The sequence below is a fragment of the Asparagus officinalis genome, chromosome 2 (assembly GCF_001876935.1).
Source record: "Asparagus officinalis chromosome 2, Aspof.V1, whole genome shotgun sequence".
In the NCBI taxonomy this organism is placed as follows: Eukaryota; Viridiplantae; Streptophyta; class Magnoliopsida; order Asparagales; family Asparagaceae; genus Asparagus; species Asparagus officinalis.
In genome coordinates, this window is record NC_033795.1 from 55,277,258 (window position 1) to 55,294,811 (window position 17,554).

At 34.2% G+C, this 17,554-nt stretch overlaps 1 protein-coding gene across 1 annotated transcript; it reads left to right on the top strand.

The window, feature by feature from the left end:
- LOC109831193 lies at positions 2,874-5,422 on the top strand. Its single transcript, XM_020398529.1, has 5 exons — positions 2,874-2,991; positions 3,076-3,560; positions 3,603-4,480; positions 4,554-5,043; positions 5,093-5,422. Exons 1-5 carry the CDS (start codon positions 2,874-2,876, stop codon positions 5,420-5,422), a joined length of 2,301 nt encoding a protein of 766 aa, XP_020254118.1.

Consider the following 17,554-nt stretch of genomic DNA (forward strand, 5'->3'; position numbering starts at 1 on the left):
CTTTGGTAGGCTAAAGGGATGGTTTTATTAAGGGCTCGCGCCCTAACTTTTTTAAGAAAATTTATTTTCTTTCTCAGAACTGCTCCTCACCCGGTAACTCTAAACTTTCTTCACCCGATAGTTCTAGGGTTTTCTCATCTTCCTCTCCTCTCGTCGACTCCTCTCCTATTTCTCTAAGGCAACGCGTCCGCCGTCTACCACTCCTCTCCTCTCGTCGACTCCCCCGTTCGGCGCTCTCGTTTTTCCTCTCGTCGACGCTCAGTCCGCCGCCGGCCACCATGACTTCGTTAGTTTGTCGTGCCTCCCCCGTCTACCGCGCCTCTCGTCGCTATCCCCTCTCTATCATCTTGTGATTTAGGGTATGTCTCTCTCCTTTTCAGACATCAAACCTGGGGTTTCAAATTTTTTTTCTTTTTGTCTATTTAATGAAAATTTTATTTGATTTTACAAATTAGGGCTTTGTTGTTTTGGTTGATCATTGAAAGTGAAAATTTTATTTGATTTTACAAATTAGGGCTTTGTTGTTTTGGTTGATCATTGAAAGTGGTTGAAAATTCTACATCCTTACTGGACAAGGTTAGCTTTGTTGTTTTGGTTGATCATTGAAAGTGGTTGAAAATTCTACATCCTTACTGGACAAGGTTAATCCATAAAATTGAATTGGTATATGTTTTTAATTTTTGTTTAAATTAATTTATTTTCTCTATTTATTCTGTTTATGCTCTTCGCTTTAGCCTTCGGTTGATCATTCTGTTTGGTTTTTTTTTACTTTATTGAGATCTGGAGTGGGCTCACTAGCTGAATAATGATGTTGGAGTATTTTTTTATGAAGTGGTAGGTTTTGTGATGATTAATAATTTTTATGTGATAATTAAGGGTTATAGGCTATCTTAGGACTGCACCTAATCCATTTAAGTTTGGGTTAATGATTTTTATTGCCTAACTACAATAAAAGTGCATTAGGGGACAAATGAATAGAGAGGATCTTTGTTGAGACATATGTGATTCTCCAAGATTGGAGCAAGTGTATCAATGAAATTTTGAATATTTATAAGATGTTGTCATAATATTTACCTTCTTTCCCAAAATCAATATATCAAATAAATATTCACTAATTCCACAATTATATTTTGTTATGCAAGTGAAAAAGAACCATTAAACCAAAAAGCATTAATATGCATAGAAGAATATCAAAATAAAGCTTGGAAGCAAGAAAGAATGGAGAATTTAGAAGAAGAATATCAAAATAAAGCTTGGAAGCAAGAAAGAATGGAGAATTTAGAATGAGCAACAACATAAACTTAATGAGGTTGGTAGGCCTTAAATGTCACAAGAAAGAATGGAGAATTTAGAATGAGCAACAACATAAACTTAATGAGGTTGGTAGGCCTTAAATGTCAGTCTTTCCGCAGTCAAATAGAGTCTCGTATCTCTAATATAATATTTATTTCTTCCTTTGTATTTGCTAATAAGTAAACGATTGACTCCTTAACTGAAGACAAGGAAGGATGAGGATCTTGATCTAACACATAATCTTTCCCATTTACCACTCAACAAGTTTTAGTTCGCACCACAATTATATCTTTACTCAGGTGGCTTATATTCTTTAAAAGATAATAGAATCATATCTAAACACATGATATTGTAGTGGTGAATGGATCTATTGTGTAAATCTAGATAAATAGTAATCATATATGAGAACTTATTAGATTTAGTAGAAGATCCTCAGATTTATTTTATAACAGCAAGTTGAAGACAAAAAAAGAAAAAAATAAAAAAAGGAAAGAAAAGGCTCTTCCAATAATTTCATGTCATTAATGCCACCAATAGAGGTCTTGTCAAATTATTCAATTGTTGTCACAACTTCTATTTTATGTCATCTCAAATTTTGTCTATGTCATGTTGCAGTACGCCACTTGCTATCTTATTAATCATCATTCAACCACCACATTTTGTTTAATTCATGCATCTTACATGTTTGGAGATTACTTACGTCTATAATTAGATTACTGGTAAACACCTAAAAGAAAAATTATAAATGTTGCTCGTCATCCTTCTCATTAAAGTGAACAATAATAAAACAGTACCAATTTGCAAGAGTTCAAGGATAGAAAGTATAGACTCAAGAACAAGCATGATGCTCACTTTCTCATCAAATGCATCACAACTCTAATCTTTGACTGATCATCAAATCACAGAAAGTCAAAATGGTCCTGAATCTTATGCTATTATTATTATTATTATTAATTACATATACATTTCTCGTACTATTGCACTTTGTTTTTTTAATTACATACATGTATTCTTTATTAGACCACCTAATGCCTGCATAAAATTACTTTTCATTTATCTCTACATTTCTCATACTATTGTGCTTTGTTTTTTTAAATTACATATAGGTATTCTTTATTAGACCACCTAATGCCTGCATAGAATTACTTTTCATTTATCTGTACATATGCTATAGAAATGTACGCTTAACTCTATAACGATAATTTTCAGTTCTCTTAACAAAATTTGAAACTAATAAATATTTATTTTTAGATATAAACATGTTTTAGTTTATGTATACTACTATTAAACAAATAATTATGCTTTAGAGAGACTAGTCCTTTAAAATAACTTGCAAACTATATAATGATAAGTTTTCGTTCTGTAAACAAAATATGAAACTAATAAATATTTATTTTTTAGATATAAACATATTTTAGTTTATGTATACTACTCTTAAACAAATAGTTATGCTTGAGAGAGACTAGTCTTATAAAATAACATGCAAACTCTTTAGTTGATGAATTTTTATACATTATAAGTAAGTAGATATATATTATTGATGTCTCAATATATTTACTTTTCTCTAGCAGATACAAATTATGGATAAAGATAGAGGTTGGATGTATAATACTTCTCACGTAAGTGCCGAGTACATTGAAAAAGTGAATGACTTTCTTGATAAAGCATTTGCAAAAGCAGCTAAAGGGAATGAAATATGTTGTCCTTGTCGTGGTTGTTTTAATCGTTGTTGGAATCAGTGAAATACTGTCTGCAATCACTTGATTGTCAAGGGATTTATAGATAATTATTACAAATGGGTTTTCCATGGTGAGGATTTACCATCAAGATTGAACGTCCATAGCGAGAGTGATGATGATGATGCACGTACTCATGATGATGTAGGCGGATTACTACATGATATTTTTAGAGGCACAATAGAAGAGTTTTCAGATAACGATGAAGAAGGCATAAAGGAAGACACAGAGGAATTGACCGAGGATGCTAAGAAATTTTATAAGTTAGTGGAAGAAGGCCAACAAGAGTTATTCCCAGGATGCAAAACTTTTTCCAAACTCTCTTTCATAATTCGATTATATCTGCATAAGTGCATACATGGACTAAGCAATGAGGCATTTGATGATTCTCTGACCTTGTGGAGGGAAGCAATTCCAGACATAAAGTTGCCAAAGTCTTTTTATGAAGCCAAAAGGATTGTCAAGGACTTCGGTCTCGATTATGAAAAAATATATGCGTGCTCTAACGATTGCATGCTATTCTATGGAAATGTATATGGGAAACTGAATGAGTGTAGTAGTTGTGGTGCTTAGCGGTGGAAGCCAAAGAAGGATGATGTAGCAAATGACTCCAATCAACTAACTAAAAAGGTGCATAATGTTCTAGTAAAGGTTTTGAGGTACTTTCCTTTAAAACCTAGAGTTCAAAGACTATTTATGTGTTCTCAAACTGCTAAATCTATGAGTTGGCATTCTAAGGAGCGCATCGAGGATGGGATTCTAAGGCATCCAGCTGATGGCAAAGCTTGGAAAGACTTTGATGAAAAGCATCCAGAGTTCGCATTAGACCCTCGTAATGTGAGATTAGGGCTTGCTAGTGATGGATTTAACCCCTTTCGAACAATGAGTATTGCGCATAGTACATGGCCAGTTATCTTAATCAACTATAATTTACCACCATGGATGTGCTTGAAGGCAGAATATTTCATGCTATCTCTACTTATTCCTGGTCCTCAATCCCCTGGCAACAACATTGACATATACTTGAAGCCACTGATTGATGAATTGAAAGAGTTGTGGGAAGTTGGATTGCTTACATATGATGCTTCTATCAAACAATCATTTAAATTGTGTGTAGCTTTGCTTTGGACAGTTAGTGACTTTCTAGGATACGCAATGTTGTCCGGATGGAGTACTAAAGGCATGTTGGCTTGTCCTTATTGCAATTATAATACATGCTCTAAGTATTTAAAATATAGCAAGAAGATGTGTTATATGGGTCATCGCAGATTTTTAAAAGATGACCACCCATGGCGATTTAATAAAAGATCGTTTAATGGTGACATTGAGCTTCAAAGAGAACCGATATCATTGTCTGGGACTAAAATTATAGATGAATTATCTGATTTTTTCAATAAATTTGGAAAAAAGCAAAAGAAAAAAGCAAATAGAAATTGTCCGTGGAAGAAAAGGTCAGTATTTTTTAAATTGTCCGTGGAAGAAAAGGTCAGTATTTTTTAATTTACCTTATTGGGAGCATAATAGATGTCGTCACATGCTAGATTTAATGCATATTGAGAAGAATGTTTGTGACAATATTGTTGGCACATTGTTAGACATTCCAGGAAAGACGAAGGATCATGTTAAAGCTTGCTTTGACTTACAACAAATGGGCATAAGACGAGATCTTCATCCTGTGCAGTCGGCTGATGGTCGTCGTGTTATATTTGCAAAAGCTTGCTTTTCCATGACATCACAAGAAAAGGAAATGTTTTGCAAAGTGTTGGCGGATGCAAAAGTGCCTCATGGTTGTGCATCAAATATCTCAAGATGTGTAAATGTGAGGGAGAAGAAAATATCTGGGTATAAGACTCATGATGCGTATTTTCTCATGCAATATTTACTTCAAGTTGCATTAAGAAGAAGTTTACCTAGGAGGGTTGCTATTCCTCTCATCAGATTAGGTGCTTTCTTCAAGGGTTTATGCAGCAAAGTTATCAAGCCAGTTGAACTTAAATCCTTGCAGTCTGAGATCGTAGAGATACTTTGTCAACTTGAGAAAATATGAACTTAAATCCTTGCAGTCTGAGATCGTAGAGATACTTTGTCAACTTGAGAAAATATTTCCACCAAGTTTCTTTGACATCATGGAGATACTTTGTCAACTTGAGAAAATATTTCCACCAAGTTTCTTTGACATCATGGTTCATCTTCCTGTTCGTTTAGTTCAACAAATTTTGGATTGTGGGCTAGTCAACTACTTCTGGATGTACCCAACTGAGAGATATCTTTGTAGATTAAAGTCATATGTGCGTAATAGAAGTGCTCCTAAAGGATCCATACCAGAAGGATATTTAGCTGAAGAGTCCCTAACTTTTTGCTCATTATATATGCATGATGGTGTCAAGACATGATTTAATAGATACACAAGTATGTATGAAAGAGTTAATGTTGCAGAAGAGACATCGCCAATTTTTCCTAAGATAGGTCACCCATTGGTAGGAAAGAGGAAAAGAAAGGGCAAAGCATTTACATTAGATAATGTTGACTAGGTTAATGCACATCAGTATGCCTTGTACAATTATGATAATAATGAAGTTGATAATTATATACGGTATGATTCATTACTTAGTTATTACTTCTTATTTAATGTTGTTGTCCATATTTCACTTTATAGACCTATGTATTTTGTATTGTTATGTAGTGAACATAAACTTTTGATTGAGAATCAGTCAAGAAAAAGAGGCAGAACAAATAAATGGACGGGAGCTCAAAAGCATAGCAAGGACTTCACTGACTGGTTTAAAACTAGAGTATCTAAAATGGTTATCAATGGGTCCTAATTTTGTAGCAAAAAAGTACAGAGGCTATTATGTGAATGGTTGTACTTTCCACATCAAGGCGCGTGATGAAACATGCAAAACTTAGAGTAGTGGTGTGTCTATAACCAGTCAAGTAGACAGTTATGCAAGTTCTAAGGACCATAATCCTAAAACTGGAAATGTTATTTTTATGGAGACATACAAGATATCATTGAAATAGACTATTGGAGCAAATTTAGTGTTGTGCTATTCAAATGTGACTGGTTTCATTCAGAAGAAGATGAATATGGGCTTATCCGCATCAATTTTAATAATAAAGGCCATATAAATGACCTTTTTGTCATGGCATGCCAAGTTCATCAAGTTTTCTATGTAAAGGATCCTGTTGAAGAGGCAAACAAGAATTGGCTATATGTTTTAAAGAAGCTTCCTATGTTGGCCTTCTTGTTTTGATGATGATTTATAAACAATTTACATCTAATATTGTTTGTCTAGTGTTTGTGTTTTATATTTATTCTAGGCAAACAATATGTTGGAGGATGGATGGAATTGCGCATTCACGATCATATCCAATGGAGGTTGGCGGAATTGTGGAGTGAAGCCTATGCAATTCAAATTGAAGATCCAAGTTCTAGCTTCATCCACAAGTGTACCAAGTTGAGCTACATCGAAGATCAATCAAGCTTGGGTATATTTATTTTAGGTTTTATATTATGTGTGTTAGTACTTTAAGCTCAATCATATATACACACACATATTTGATTTTTATATATATATTTATATATATACATAAGTTTTGGTTTATGGACTTAACAATTATTGTATAAATATTTCATTAAGTCTATAAAATTATTTCATAGGGTTTCAAAATATTGCTTATGTTCCATGTATATCATATTTTCATGTTTTGGACACACTTGCAAAATACATGAGTTTTCACAAATAGGAAACTCAATTTGAGAAATTCTTTTTGTAACATGTTCAATTTCATGTTTATAAATGTTTCCTAAAGTTTTATCAATTTTGGAATTAATTTGTTATGTTTATTTGAATTTTCAAAATTAAGTTTTTAATAAGCTCATGTTTATGCACATGTTCGTGCTCAAGTTTTACTAATTTTGGAGTTGTTTTGTTATTTTCAATTGAATTTATAAAACCAAGTTTTCAGCAGTTTTTTTTAGAAATTGTATATCTATGTAGAAACATTTATTTCTCTCAATTGGGAAGTGATATTTCATAAATTCTTTCTCTAACATATTCTTATACATGTCTAGAACATTATCTCAAAATTGCATAATTTATGGAGTTGATTTACTATTTTAAATTGATTTTACAAAGTCAGATACATAAAATTCCAGCATCTGCCAAAATCTGGAAAAGTACAGTCGACCGCCACGGTCGACCGTGCTACAGTGTGGTTGACTGTCACGGTCGACCGTCAGCAGTCTAGAGACCAATTTTGTAGTTTTTCTTCTTACGGTCGACTGCCACGGTCGACCGCTAAAGATACCGTTGCACAGTAACGGTAACTTGCTGATTTTTATTTTTTAGTGGGTTTTTGGTGTTTTTTGGGTTGTTTTCTTCTACCCTATATATACCCCTTTGCCATAACTATTTTCATCTATCAAGGGATGTTTTAAACAAGTTTTTACAATAGTTTAAGTTTTGTTTAAGTGTGGGTTAAAAGTTTCAAGTTTGTGAAGATTGTTTCACAAGAAGAGGAGATCATCTTTGGTTTGAGCTTTCCACTTTATATCTCCATCTCTCTTATTCTAGAGAAGTTTTCTCAACTCAATTATCTAGCTTGTTTACATTTACATTGTCATATTTATATTTGCTAGACTTTAATTGGGTTTGATTTTATTTCACTCATTGTTTACACACGCCCACTTGAGCTTATTGTATTTTCATATATAGTATATTTGGGTTGGTGAGATTTGTAACAATTAAGTGTGAGATTATATTAAGTTCTCATCTATTGTAGAGAACAAATTATATGTTATATTGTGAGATTGTAAAGTTTTTAATTAGCTAGAAAACCGAGTGTGAAGTGGAGATATCCTCGAGGTGAGGAGCGGAGACGTAGGTCGTGGGGACTGAACTCCGTGAATGAAATTGTGAGGTGTAAACGTTATTCGGGTGAGCGTAGAAAACCCGATTGTGGTAGTGGATTTCTCCCCGGGAGTGAGGAGTGGAGACGTAGGATGGAAGGTCCGAACTCTGTGATCATTTGCTTGTGTTTAAGTTTGCTTTGGTGTTTCATTTGTGCTTAGTGTTCATTACATTCTTGTCGCCATTATCACTTGTCCTATCACATTTGTAGATTTTTTATTTCACCCTTGTGTTAGTTTATATATCATTGCATATATTTCATAGTATATCTTATTGCTAGGATATATTCATTTGTTCATATTGATAATTCTTTCTTATAACATATTGTATATCTATCTTGCAAGAAGAATAATTTATTAATAAGTTTTAATTGGCATAAAATCGGATTAGATTAGTATAAGACCCTAATCACCCCTACTCTAGGGTCTAACAATTGGCATCAGAGCAAGAATATCCATTCTTGATTTATTTTGAAAATATCCATTGTTATTATTTATTTTAAAAATATTCATTCTTGATTTTGTTTCCTTATCCCCCTACATATAAGAAAATTATTTTCCTTTATGGATCCTCCTTCATAAACATTTTTTTTAATGATGCCTTTTTGGATCCTCATTTCATCTCTTTGGGGAAAGTATGATAAATGTTTGGTTTGTATATATACATCTTGAAATCTTTGTAACACCCTTCATGATGTTATATATACACATGTGTTCTTATTGTTCTTTTGCATGTGAGTTGTTTAGAAAATTTTATATATATATATATATATATATATATATATATATATTATACTCACCCATGCATATTGATAGGGGGAGCTTTCGTTCTCTTCATTCTTTATGGTTTTTCCCTTTTTGATGTTGTCAAAGGGAGAGAAATATTGTCAGTATATTCTTTCTTGTTTATATGCATGATATATTATACTTTATATATTCATTTCCTTTCATGTATATATCCTTTTTGTAAATTATTTGTCATCATCAAAAGGGGGAGATTATTGGCCTTCTTGTTTTGAAGATGATTTACAAACAATTTACATCTAATATTGTTTGTCTAGTGTTTGTGTTTTATATTTATTCTAGGCAAACAATATGTTGGAGAATGGATGGCGGAATTGTTGAGTGAAGCCTATGCAATTCAAATTGAAGATCCAAGTTCTAGCTTCATCCACAAGTGTACCAAGTTAAGCTATATCGAAGATCAATCAAGCTTGGGTATATTTAGTTTAGGTTTTTATATTATGTGTGTTAGTACTTTAAGCTCATTCATATATACACACACATATCTGGTTTTTATATATATATTTATATATATACACAAGTTTTGGTTTATGGACTTAACAATCATTGTATACATATTTTATTAAGTCTATAAAATTATTTTATAGGGTTTAAAAACATTGTTTATTTCAAAACATCAAATTTTATGTATATCACATTTTTATGTTTTGGACAAACTTACAAAATACATGAGTTTTCACAAATGGGAAGCTCAATTTAAGAAATTCTTTTTTTAACATGTTCAATTTTATGTTTATAAATGTTTCCCAAAGTTTTATCAATTTTAGAATTAATTTGTTATGTTTATTTGAATTTACAAAACCAAGTTTTTAACAAGCTCATGTTCGTGCACACGTTCGTGCATGATTTTGCAAAATAGAAGTGTTTTCAAAATTAGGAAATGCGATTTGAAAAATTTCTTCGTTTCCTTTTTTATAATCATATATATAAACACTTCCCCAAGTTTTACTAATTTTAGAATTGTTTTGTTATTTTCAATTGAATTTACAAAACCGAGTTTTTAGTAGTTTTTTTCTGAAATTGTATATCTGTGTTAAAATATTTATTTCTCTGAACTGAGTAATTATATTTCATAATTTCTTTCTCTAACATATTCTTATACATGTATAGAACATTCTCTCAAAATTTCATAATTTTTGGAGTTGATTTACTATTTTTAATTGGTTTTACAAAGTCAGATACGCAAAATTCCAGCATTTGTCAAAATCTGGAAAAGTGCGGTCGACCGTCACAGTCGACCGTGATACAGTACGGTCGACCACCATGGTCGACCGTCAGCAGTCTAGAGACTAGTTTTGTAGTTTTTCTTCTCACGGTCGACCGCCAAAGTTACCGTTGCACAGTAACGGTAACTTGCTGATTTTTATTTTTTAGTGGGTTTTTAGGGTTTTTTGGGTTGTTTTCTTCTACCCTATATATACCCCTTTGTCATAACTATTTTCATCTATCAAGGGATGTTTTAAACAAGTTTTTACAAGAGTTTAAGTTTTGTTTAAGTGTGGGTTAAAAGTTTCAAGTTTGTGATGATTGTTTCACAAGAAGAGGAGATCATCTTTGGTTTGAGCTTTCCACTTCACATCTCCATCTCTCTTATTCTAGAGAAGTTTTCTCAACTTAATTATCTAGCTTGTTTACATTTACATTGTCATATTTATATTTGCTAGACTTTAATTTGGTTTGATTTTATTTCATTCATTGTTTACACACACCCACTTGAGCTTATTGTATTTTCATATATAGTATATTTGGGTTGGTGAGATTTGTAACAATTGAGTGTGAGCTTACATTGAGTTCTCATCTATTATATTTGGGTTGGTGAGATTTGTAACAATTGAGTGTGAGCTTACATTGAGTTCTCATCTATTATAGAGAATAAATCATTTATTATATTGTGAAATTGTAAAGTTTTTGATTAGCTAGAAAACCGAGTGCGAAGTGGAGATATCCTCGAGGTGAGGAGCGGAGACGTAGGTCGTGGGGACCGAACTCCGTGAATCAAATTATGAGGTGTAAACATTATTCAGGTGAGCGTAGAAAACCCGGTTGTGTTAGTGGATTTCTCCCCGGGAGTGCGGACAGGAGACGTAGGATGGAAGGTCCGAACTCCGTGATCATTTACTTGTGTTTGAGTTTGCTTTGGCGTTTTATTTGTTCTTATTGTTCATTATATTCTTATCGCCATTGTCAATTGCCCTATCACATTTGTAGATTATTTATTTCACCTTTGTGTTAGTTTATATATCCTTGCATATATTTCATAGTATATCTCATTGCTAGGATATATTCATTTGTTCAAAGGCCATATAAATGACCCTTTTGTCATGGCATGCCAAGTTCATCAAGTTTTCTATGTGAAGGATCCTGTTGAAGAGGCAAACAAGAATTGGCATTATGTTTTAAAGAAGCTTCCTAGTCATGTTTATGATATTGACCGTGATATTGGTGCTACACATGGAGGTGACTATTGGGTTGAAAGTAGTGACATTGTCAGTGATTTAATCCCAACTAGTAATGATGACATAGATGATGTGGGTTGGTGTAGAGATGATGTGCCGAGGTCCATTGTTGACATTCCTCCAAATATATATATTCATGATGATAATATAATGGAAGGTGATGAAGACAGTGACTTTGATGAAACAGATTGGGATTGGATGGAGTAAAGACATGGGACTTTCTGTTTTGAGTATATGGGTTGAGTAGACTTTGTCATTTTATTTATGATTTGAGTATGAATTAGTAGTTTAAAGAACGCAGAATTTTTGCAAGATTGCAAGTTATGAGTTTGTAACTAACAATCATATTTGAAGGATTAACCTCTTCAAAATCCATTAACATTCAATGTTTTATGGATGCATCGTTAATCAGCAATAATGGGTGCTTTTACCATGTATATGCATGTACATACGAACAAAATTTATTTCTAGTAGAGAGTAATCAACCAGTTATCTGATGGCTCTAAATCATGTTTCTTATATTGGCGTCAATTTTTATACATTAAACACAAACTAGGGACATACATGCTATGCTACATATATAAATGAAAAGGGTTTTGTGTGCTACCCCAACATCTGCATATCCAACCCTCTACAACAAAAATGATGTTTTACTCAACTCTACGATTTAAGGCATGTAGTATTTTACTTAAATATACACTTTTGGGCATGTGACGACATGTACAAAAATTATTCATCAAAATTTGTTGCATATATTTCTTCATGATATTGGCTGTTATGTTTCCAACAGGCATATATTAAATATGCATGCTATATTAAATATGTATTTCTTCATGATCTGAATTTGTTGCATTGTTGATGTATTTCTTCATGATATTAGCTATTATGTTTCCAACAGGCATATATTAAATTCCATTGTGAGAAACACTATGCATCATTCAGATACGTAAGAATAAAAGCATATTATATTCAAATGTGTTGTAAATTATGGTGAATTATGAGCTCTTGATATATTTTATTTTATAATTTCTTTTTCAGTCATGCTCCTTGCTTTGTATCGAAATATATTTGCAGCCAAATGTGAGTGGATGCCTCTGAGTTTTGCGGTAAAATTAAATAGTCAAGGCCTGCAGGAACTTTGGAGAGTTTTCACATGATAATTTATGGTTAAGTACATACATGGAGCATAAACACTATAAGACTTAGCTCAGTCATTAAGGGCTAGTAACCATGACTTCCTTAGAGAGATTAAGTTTTCTTTTCTTTGTCTAATACAAAAGGCTGATCTTTAATTTGGTCCTGTTTCAATCCCAATAAAATTTGTGAGAATTCGCAAAAAAATGGTATTTCAAATTTTTTTAGTGTTACTTATTAACTTCATCCTTTCTTTTTGTTCGTTTTTAATGTATTTATCAATATTTTAACTATCATGTTTTTATTATAGGAAAATGAGTTGGAAAGACCTCCAAGTGAAGCTGAAATGTTTATTGAGACCCGTAAAAAGAAGATAAATCCACAAGGGGAGAAAACAATCAATTTGATAGTATGTGCCATATTCCCTAAATATTAATATTCATATAATGCTTTTTAGGTCCTAATTTTCATATAACATGCATAGCAACTAAATATAAATTTTGCTAATGCAGGGTGCTTTAGAATAAAAATAAAAAGATGAACATCTTGGACATATACGTCTTAGGGGGAGGGTGTCACTAAAACCATGCTCCAGAATAAAAATAAAAAGATCATGGATCCCTCTGAGCAAGTTCCAGAATCTGTTGTTCAAACTATATCACAAAAAGTTGAGCAAGAGTTGACAAAAAAGTTTGAAGAGCAGAAGGCAGATTTGGTTCATGGTTTCGTCGAGCTCTTGATAGTAACACTTGGGCAAACAATTGATCCGGCGGCTATTGCAAGACTTATTGCGCGCACAAGATCACCTGAGCAAGGTGGTAATGCTCGAAATCATGATCATCCTCGCTCATCTGCAAGCAGCCATCAGCCACAAAATGAGGTAGTTTTTTCTTTTGTTATATCTTTCTTTTTCTTTTTTGAGTATTATGACAACTTTATTTGGATTGGTTGCTTCTTAGTTCGCCTGAAATGAGGTGTTATATACCTAAATATGATCGTCATGCAATAAGTTATGACTCTGAAGAGACACATACAGTCCATTTCATGCAATAAGTTATGACTCTAATGACCTTTATCCTTCTACCATCCGTGTCTCCTCTATTCTACTTGTGCTTACTCTTAATTTCATTATATAAGTCATAGTTTGATCTTGAATATAGGGCCTTCCATTAATTAAACATCAGTTTTACTAGTACGCAACACATTTATTACCATATGGTTTCTTGTCCTCAATAACATCACTTATTTTCGCAACACATTTATTACCATATGGTTTCTTGTCCTCAATAACATCACTTATTTTTTGTCTTGATTTTTTTTAGTATTTCAGTTTCTATCACTTATTTTTTGTCTTGATTTTTTTTAGTATTTCAGTTTCTAATTGGCTTGGATTTTACTCCTAAATAGCCCCCATCATTTTTTTTACATAACATGCGTGTGCATGCATTCCTTTTTCTCTCTCTATTATGTATGTCACTTTCTAGAACTTTATACAATCAAATGCTTTTCTTTTGCCAAAGATAAACTTAGGAATATAATACGCCCCACATTATTCTCTCTCTCCACATGCTGCCTAATCCCATCTCTTGGACAAGACCAAGACCTACACAACAATTTGTAGAATCTATAGACTTTAGCTTTTGTTTCAAGGTACACAAAAGATAGGTATTCCTTTCTAGATGTGCTTCAATTAATGATGAATACATGTAAGGAAATAACTTTTAGTTCTATTGAAAATTTAGTAAATAATTATAATAAATACATTTGATGTTCTACATCTTGTTACTATGTCCTACAACGTAACTTCTTAAGCTAACTTTGCTATTCCTTTCTCTTCGTTTATATTAATATCCCCATGAATTGAAATTAAGCGTGCATTTGGGTGTATGGCAACCCTTACCAGTGTCTTTCCATCATTGCTTAACCTTGTGGAATATGGTGTAACTTCTTATTATACTTTCAATTTTCTCTTAGTTTTTCATACGATTAGTTTCGTAAATTTCAGTTATGATGCAAGGAATTCCACTTTGGAATGGTCGATTCTTCTTATTCACAGCTCCAACTGCAGGTAACTTTATGATGTATTTGCTATAATTTTATACTGAAATATGTTGAGAATATCCTGCAAGTGTTTAATTTTATCTCATGTATGGACTTTAACAGTGGATCCATGTACTTTATTGTGCCTCCTCCTGATCCATCTTCATTTTTCCCGTATTAGAATCAACTTCACTTCTGCCAACACATTCGGCAATGTAAAGGTAGGCCACCTGCTGATATCTAATCATATGGTCACGTATAATAATTATCTTTCTCAAATTCCAGATAACTGTTGAAACTTTGACGAGAAGGGAAAGCTTATTTTAGCTGAGGATAGCAATTCTTAAAATTTGAAATATTGATTGAATGTTCGATATTAAAAGATATAGACCCACGTCAGTTTCGAGGCCTTGACCCATTCATGTTAAAATACAGCATATTTTGCCATCCCTTTCCTTCTCTAATTAAGGAACAAATATTCCGTCCGAGAGCAATTCTTCATCATTACAATCCATCTTTATATGAAAATTTCTAGACTTTCCTTTTTAAACATGTTGATTTTACTATTTTCCAATAAGAATTTCATTTTTTTTGGGATGATCTCTTGGTTATTGATAATGAAGTTATATATACCAATATGTGGCCTGCAACGAAACATATTAATCCACATATATTAATTACTGCTACAACTCTATCTCCTGCCAACCAAACACTAATTTGTGATCACAAGGACATCATCAAGTACAAAAACTGCTTAGCACCCTCCTCAAGTTTCGAACGGAAATCAAAGTCAATAATAAATCATTTTGGACACCTAAGTAACATTGCAGCACCCTCAAATCACTGAGGCTTGCTTATCTGCACAAAATACACATTCTTGTATCAAGGAACTACTGCTCATTAAAACAGGAGGGCAAAACACATGTTTCCATGGATAAATCACCTTGTAATGATGAAAGTAGGAATGGATGCTCTGAATCCATTACAGTGCATTTCATTCTACTTGTGCTTACTCATCTTTTTATCTTGATGTATGCAGGAAATCATCTGAAGATCCATGTGTGTCGCTCTTTGGGGGATTTATTTGTTGTGAAGATTTAGAACTTAATCGTCTCAAAAGAGACATTTTGACCTTTTGAATAAGTAGTGGCTCTTTGTTTTAATCATGGAGGACTTGTGATATGTGCTTAATTTGGTAAGTTTGTGTGTAAAACTTGTGAAGAATTATCTCAATCTTATTGCTATAATATTGTTCTTCATTGTAATGAATTGTTCATTATATTAAGGCTAATGTTTGGTTAGTTTGTGTGTAAACCTTGGACTATTGTTTCTTTGTATGTGATGGACTGATGTGTGATATCTGGGTGATTTGTTTTGATCAGTAAAAAATGAAAACCGTCCCCTTTGGTATAAAAATCGTCCCCATAGATCACAAATGAAACCGTTCCTATAGACAATATAACCGTCCTCTTAGGTCAAGCTTGAAACCGTCCCCCTTGGTATAAAACCCGTCCCCATAGAAACCGATCCCCTTGCTATAAAACTATTCCCATTGCTTAGAACCTAAAAACCCTCCCCTTGCTATCAAACTTTTCCCATTGCTTAGAACCTAAAAACTGTTCCTCTTGATATACAATTGTTCCACTTGGTCTAAGCTAAGAACCGACCCCTTAGCACAACCGTTCCCTTATGGTATCAAGGATGACAGTTTACAAATCGTTGCACTAGGAGCATAAACCGTCCCATTAGACCTAAGAGCACGGTTGTAAACGAGACAGATATTGAACTGTCCCCATAGGGCTAGTGTGACGGTTTCCATGCCTAGTGTGATGGTTCACAACCGTCCCCATAGGCCTCAAATGTGGTAGTGCAAGGGGGGAGATCAAAAGGGGAAGTGCTGCCAAATTGGAGAGTGGAGCACGAATTTCAGAGGGTTGGCCGATCTTGGCGAGGTTCCTCAATAAAAAAAGAGAGTTCAAGAGATCTGAGACCTATTTCCCCCCATTCCTCCGGATTTAAACTTGGTCTTAATCCCGAGAAGAGTCATAATCTCACTTGGTCGGGATTACCACTTCTTCGAATACTTCCTTCGTGAAGTAGGAGCTTTGATCATCAATCTGTCAACCGAATCTGATCTGCAGCGGTCCACTGATATCAACATCCCTGGCACAGGCGAAGTTCCCACACAAACAACAGAAGATAAACTGCTATTGTACTGTTTGACAAGAGTTGTATTCTTTTATTTTCAATGTATAAGTCGATCTTATAAAAAGATCTACTTTTCTCTTCTTTTTTCAAACTTGTAATCGATAAACGGTTGTAATGTGTTCATTGGTAATGAAAGCAACTTTTGACCCAAACACGCTGGCGACCACAGTGGGAGCCAACAGCTTCACTGCTGAAGCTGTCGTGTCACAACCATGGATCCGGATCCTAGTTGACGAAGAGGTCGAGTACGAGTTCAACCAACTAAAATTCGAGGAGTATATGTCGTCATCCTCCTCCAGATCCTCTGCCCCTGGCAAACGCAGGAAGATCAACTCCCCCATTGCTGCTACAATCAAGCATTGCAACGCCCCTTTGGCCTCCAACGAGGCCGGATCTGCAGATCTGGACTCCTCCTCAATCAAGGAGATAGCCACCGGAGGCGCGCCCACGTTATCAAAGAGAGCTCACTAAAGGCAGCGCCAACGTCGCGCGCACCAATTCGCCAAGGCTTTGGAGCCGATAGACGGGATCCGTTACAAGACGAATCTGAAATTCAAGGAGCGTCGAGCCCTGCAACATCAAACAAATAGCCTCCCCTCCAAGACAACAATGAATCAATGGGTTCACGTCAAAAGGACGCGTTCAACCCTAGAAGAGCAGATCCAGAAACGCCGTGTTACTTGCACATGCACGGATTCTCATGCAGGAAGCTTAGAAGCTAAAGCAGGAAGAGGTGGTCAAGAAGCCACCAAAACTTCGCTAAGTCTAGAAGCCAAAGTCCGAAACAACGTTGGAAAAAAGTTGAACAACGCCCAGAACTCGCGAACCACCCCTGGCTGGCTCTGCCTAAACCGAGCCACAAAATGAAACAACGTTGAAAAAAAGTTGAACAATGCCCGGAACTCGCGAACCACCCCTGGCTGGCTCGGCCCAAACCGAGCCACCAAATGATGGTTTGCGCCTGAACCGAA

Coding starts and splice junctions, on each gene's coding strand:
- LOC109831193 (XM_020398529.1), top strand. CDS start 2,874: ATGGATAAAGATAGAGGTTGGATGTATAATACTTCTCACGTAAGTGCC. Junction 3,561..3,602: donor GCATGCTATTCTATGGAAAT/GTATATGGGAAA, acceptor TGTGGTGCTTAG/CGGTGGAAGCCAAAGAAGGA. Junction 4,481..4,553: donor AATTGTCCGTGGAAGAAAAG/GTCAGTATTTTT, acceptor GGAGCATAATAG/ATGTCGTCACATGCTAGATT.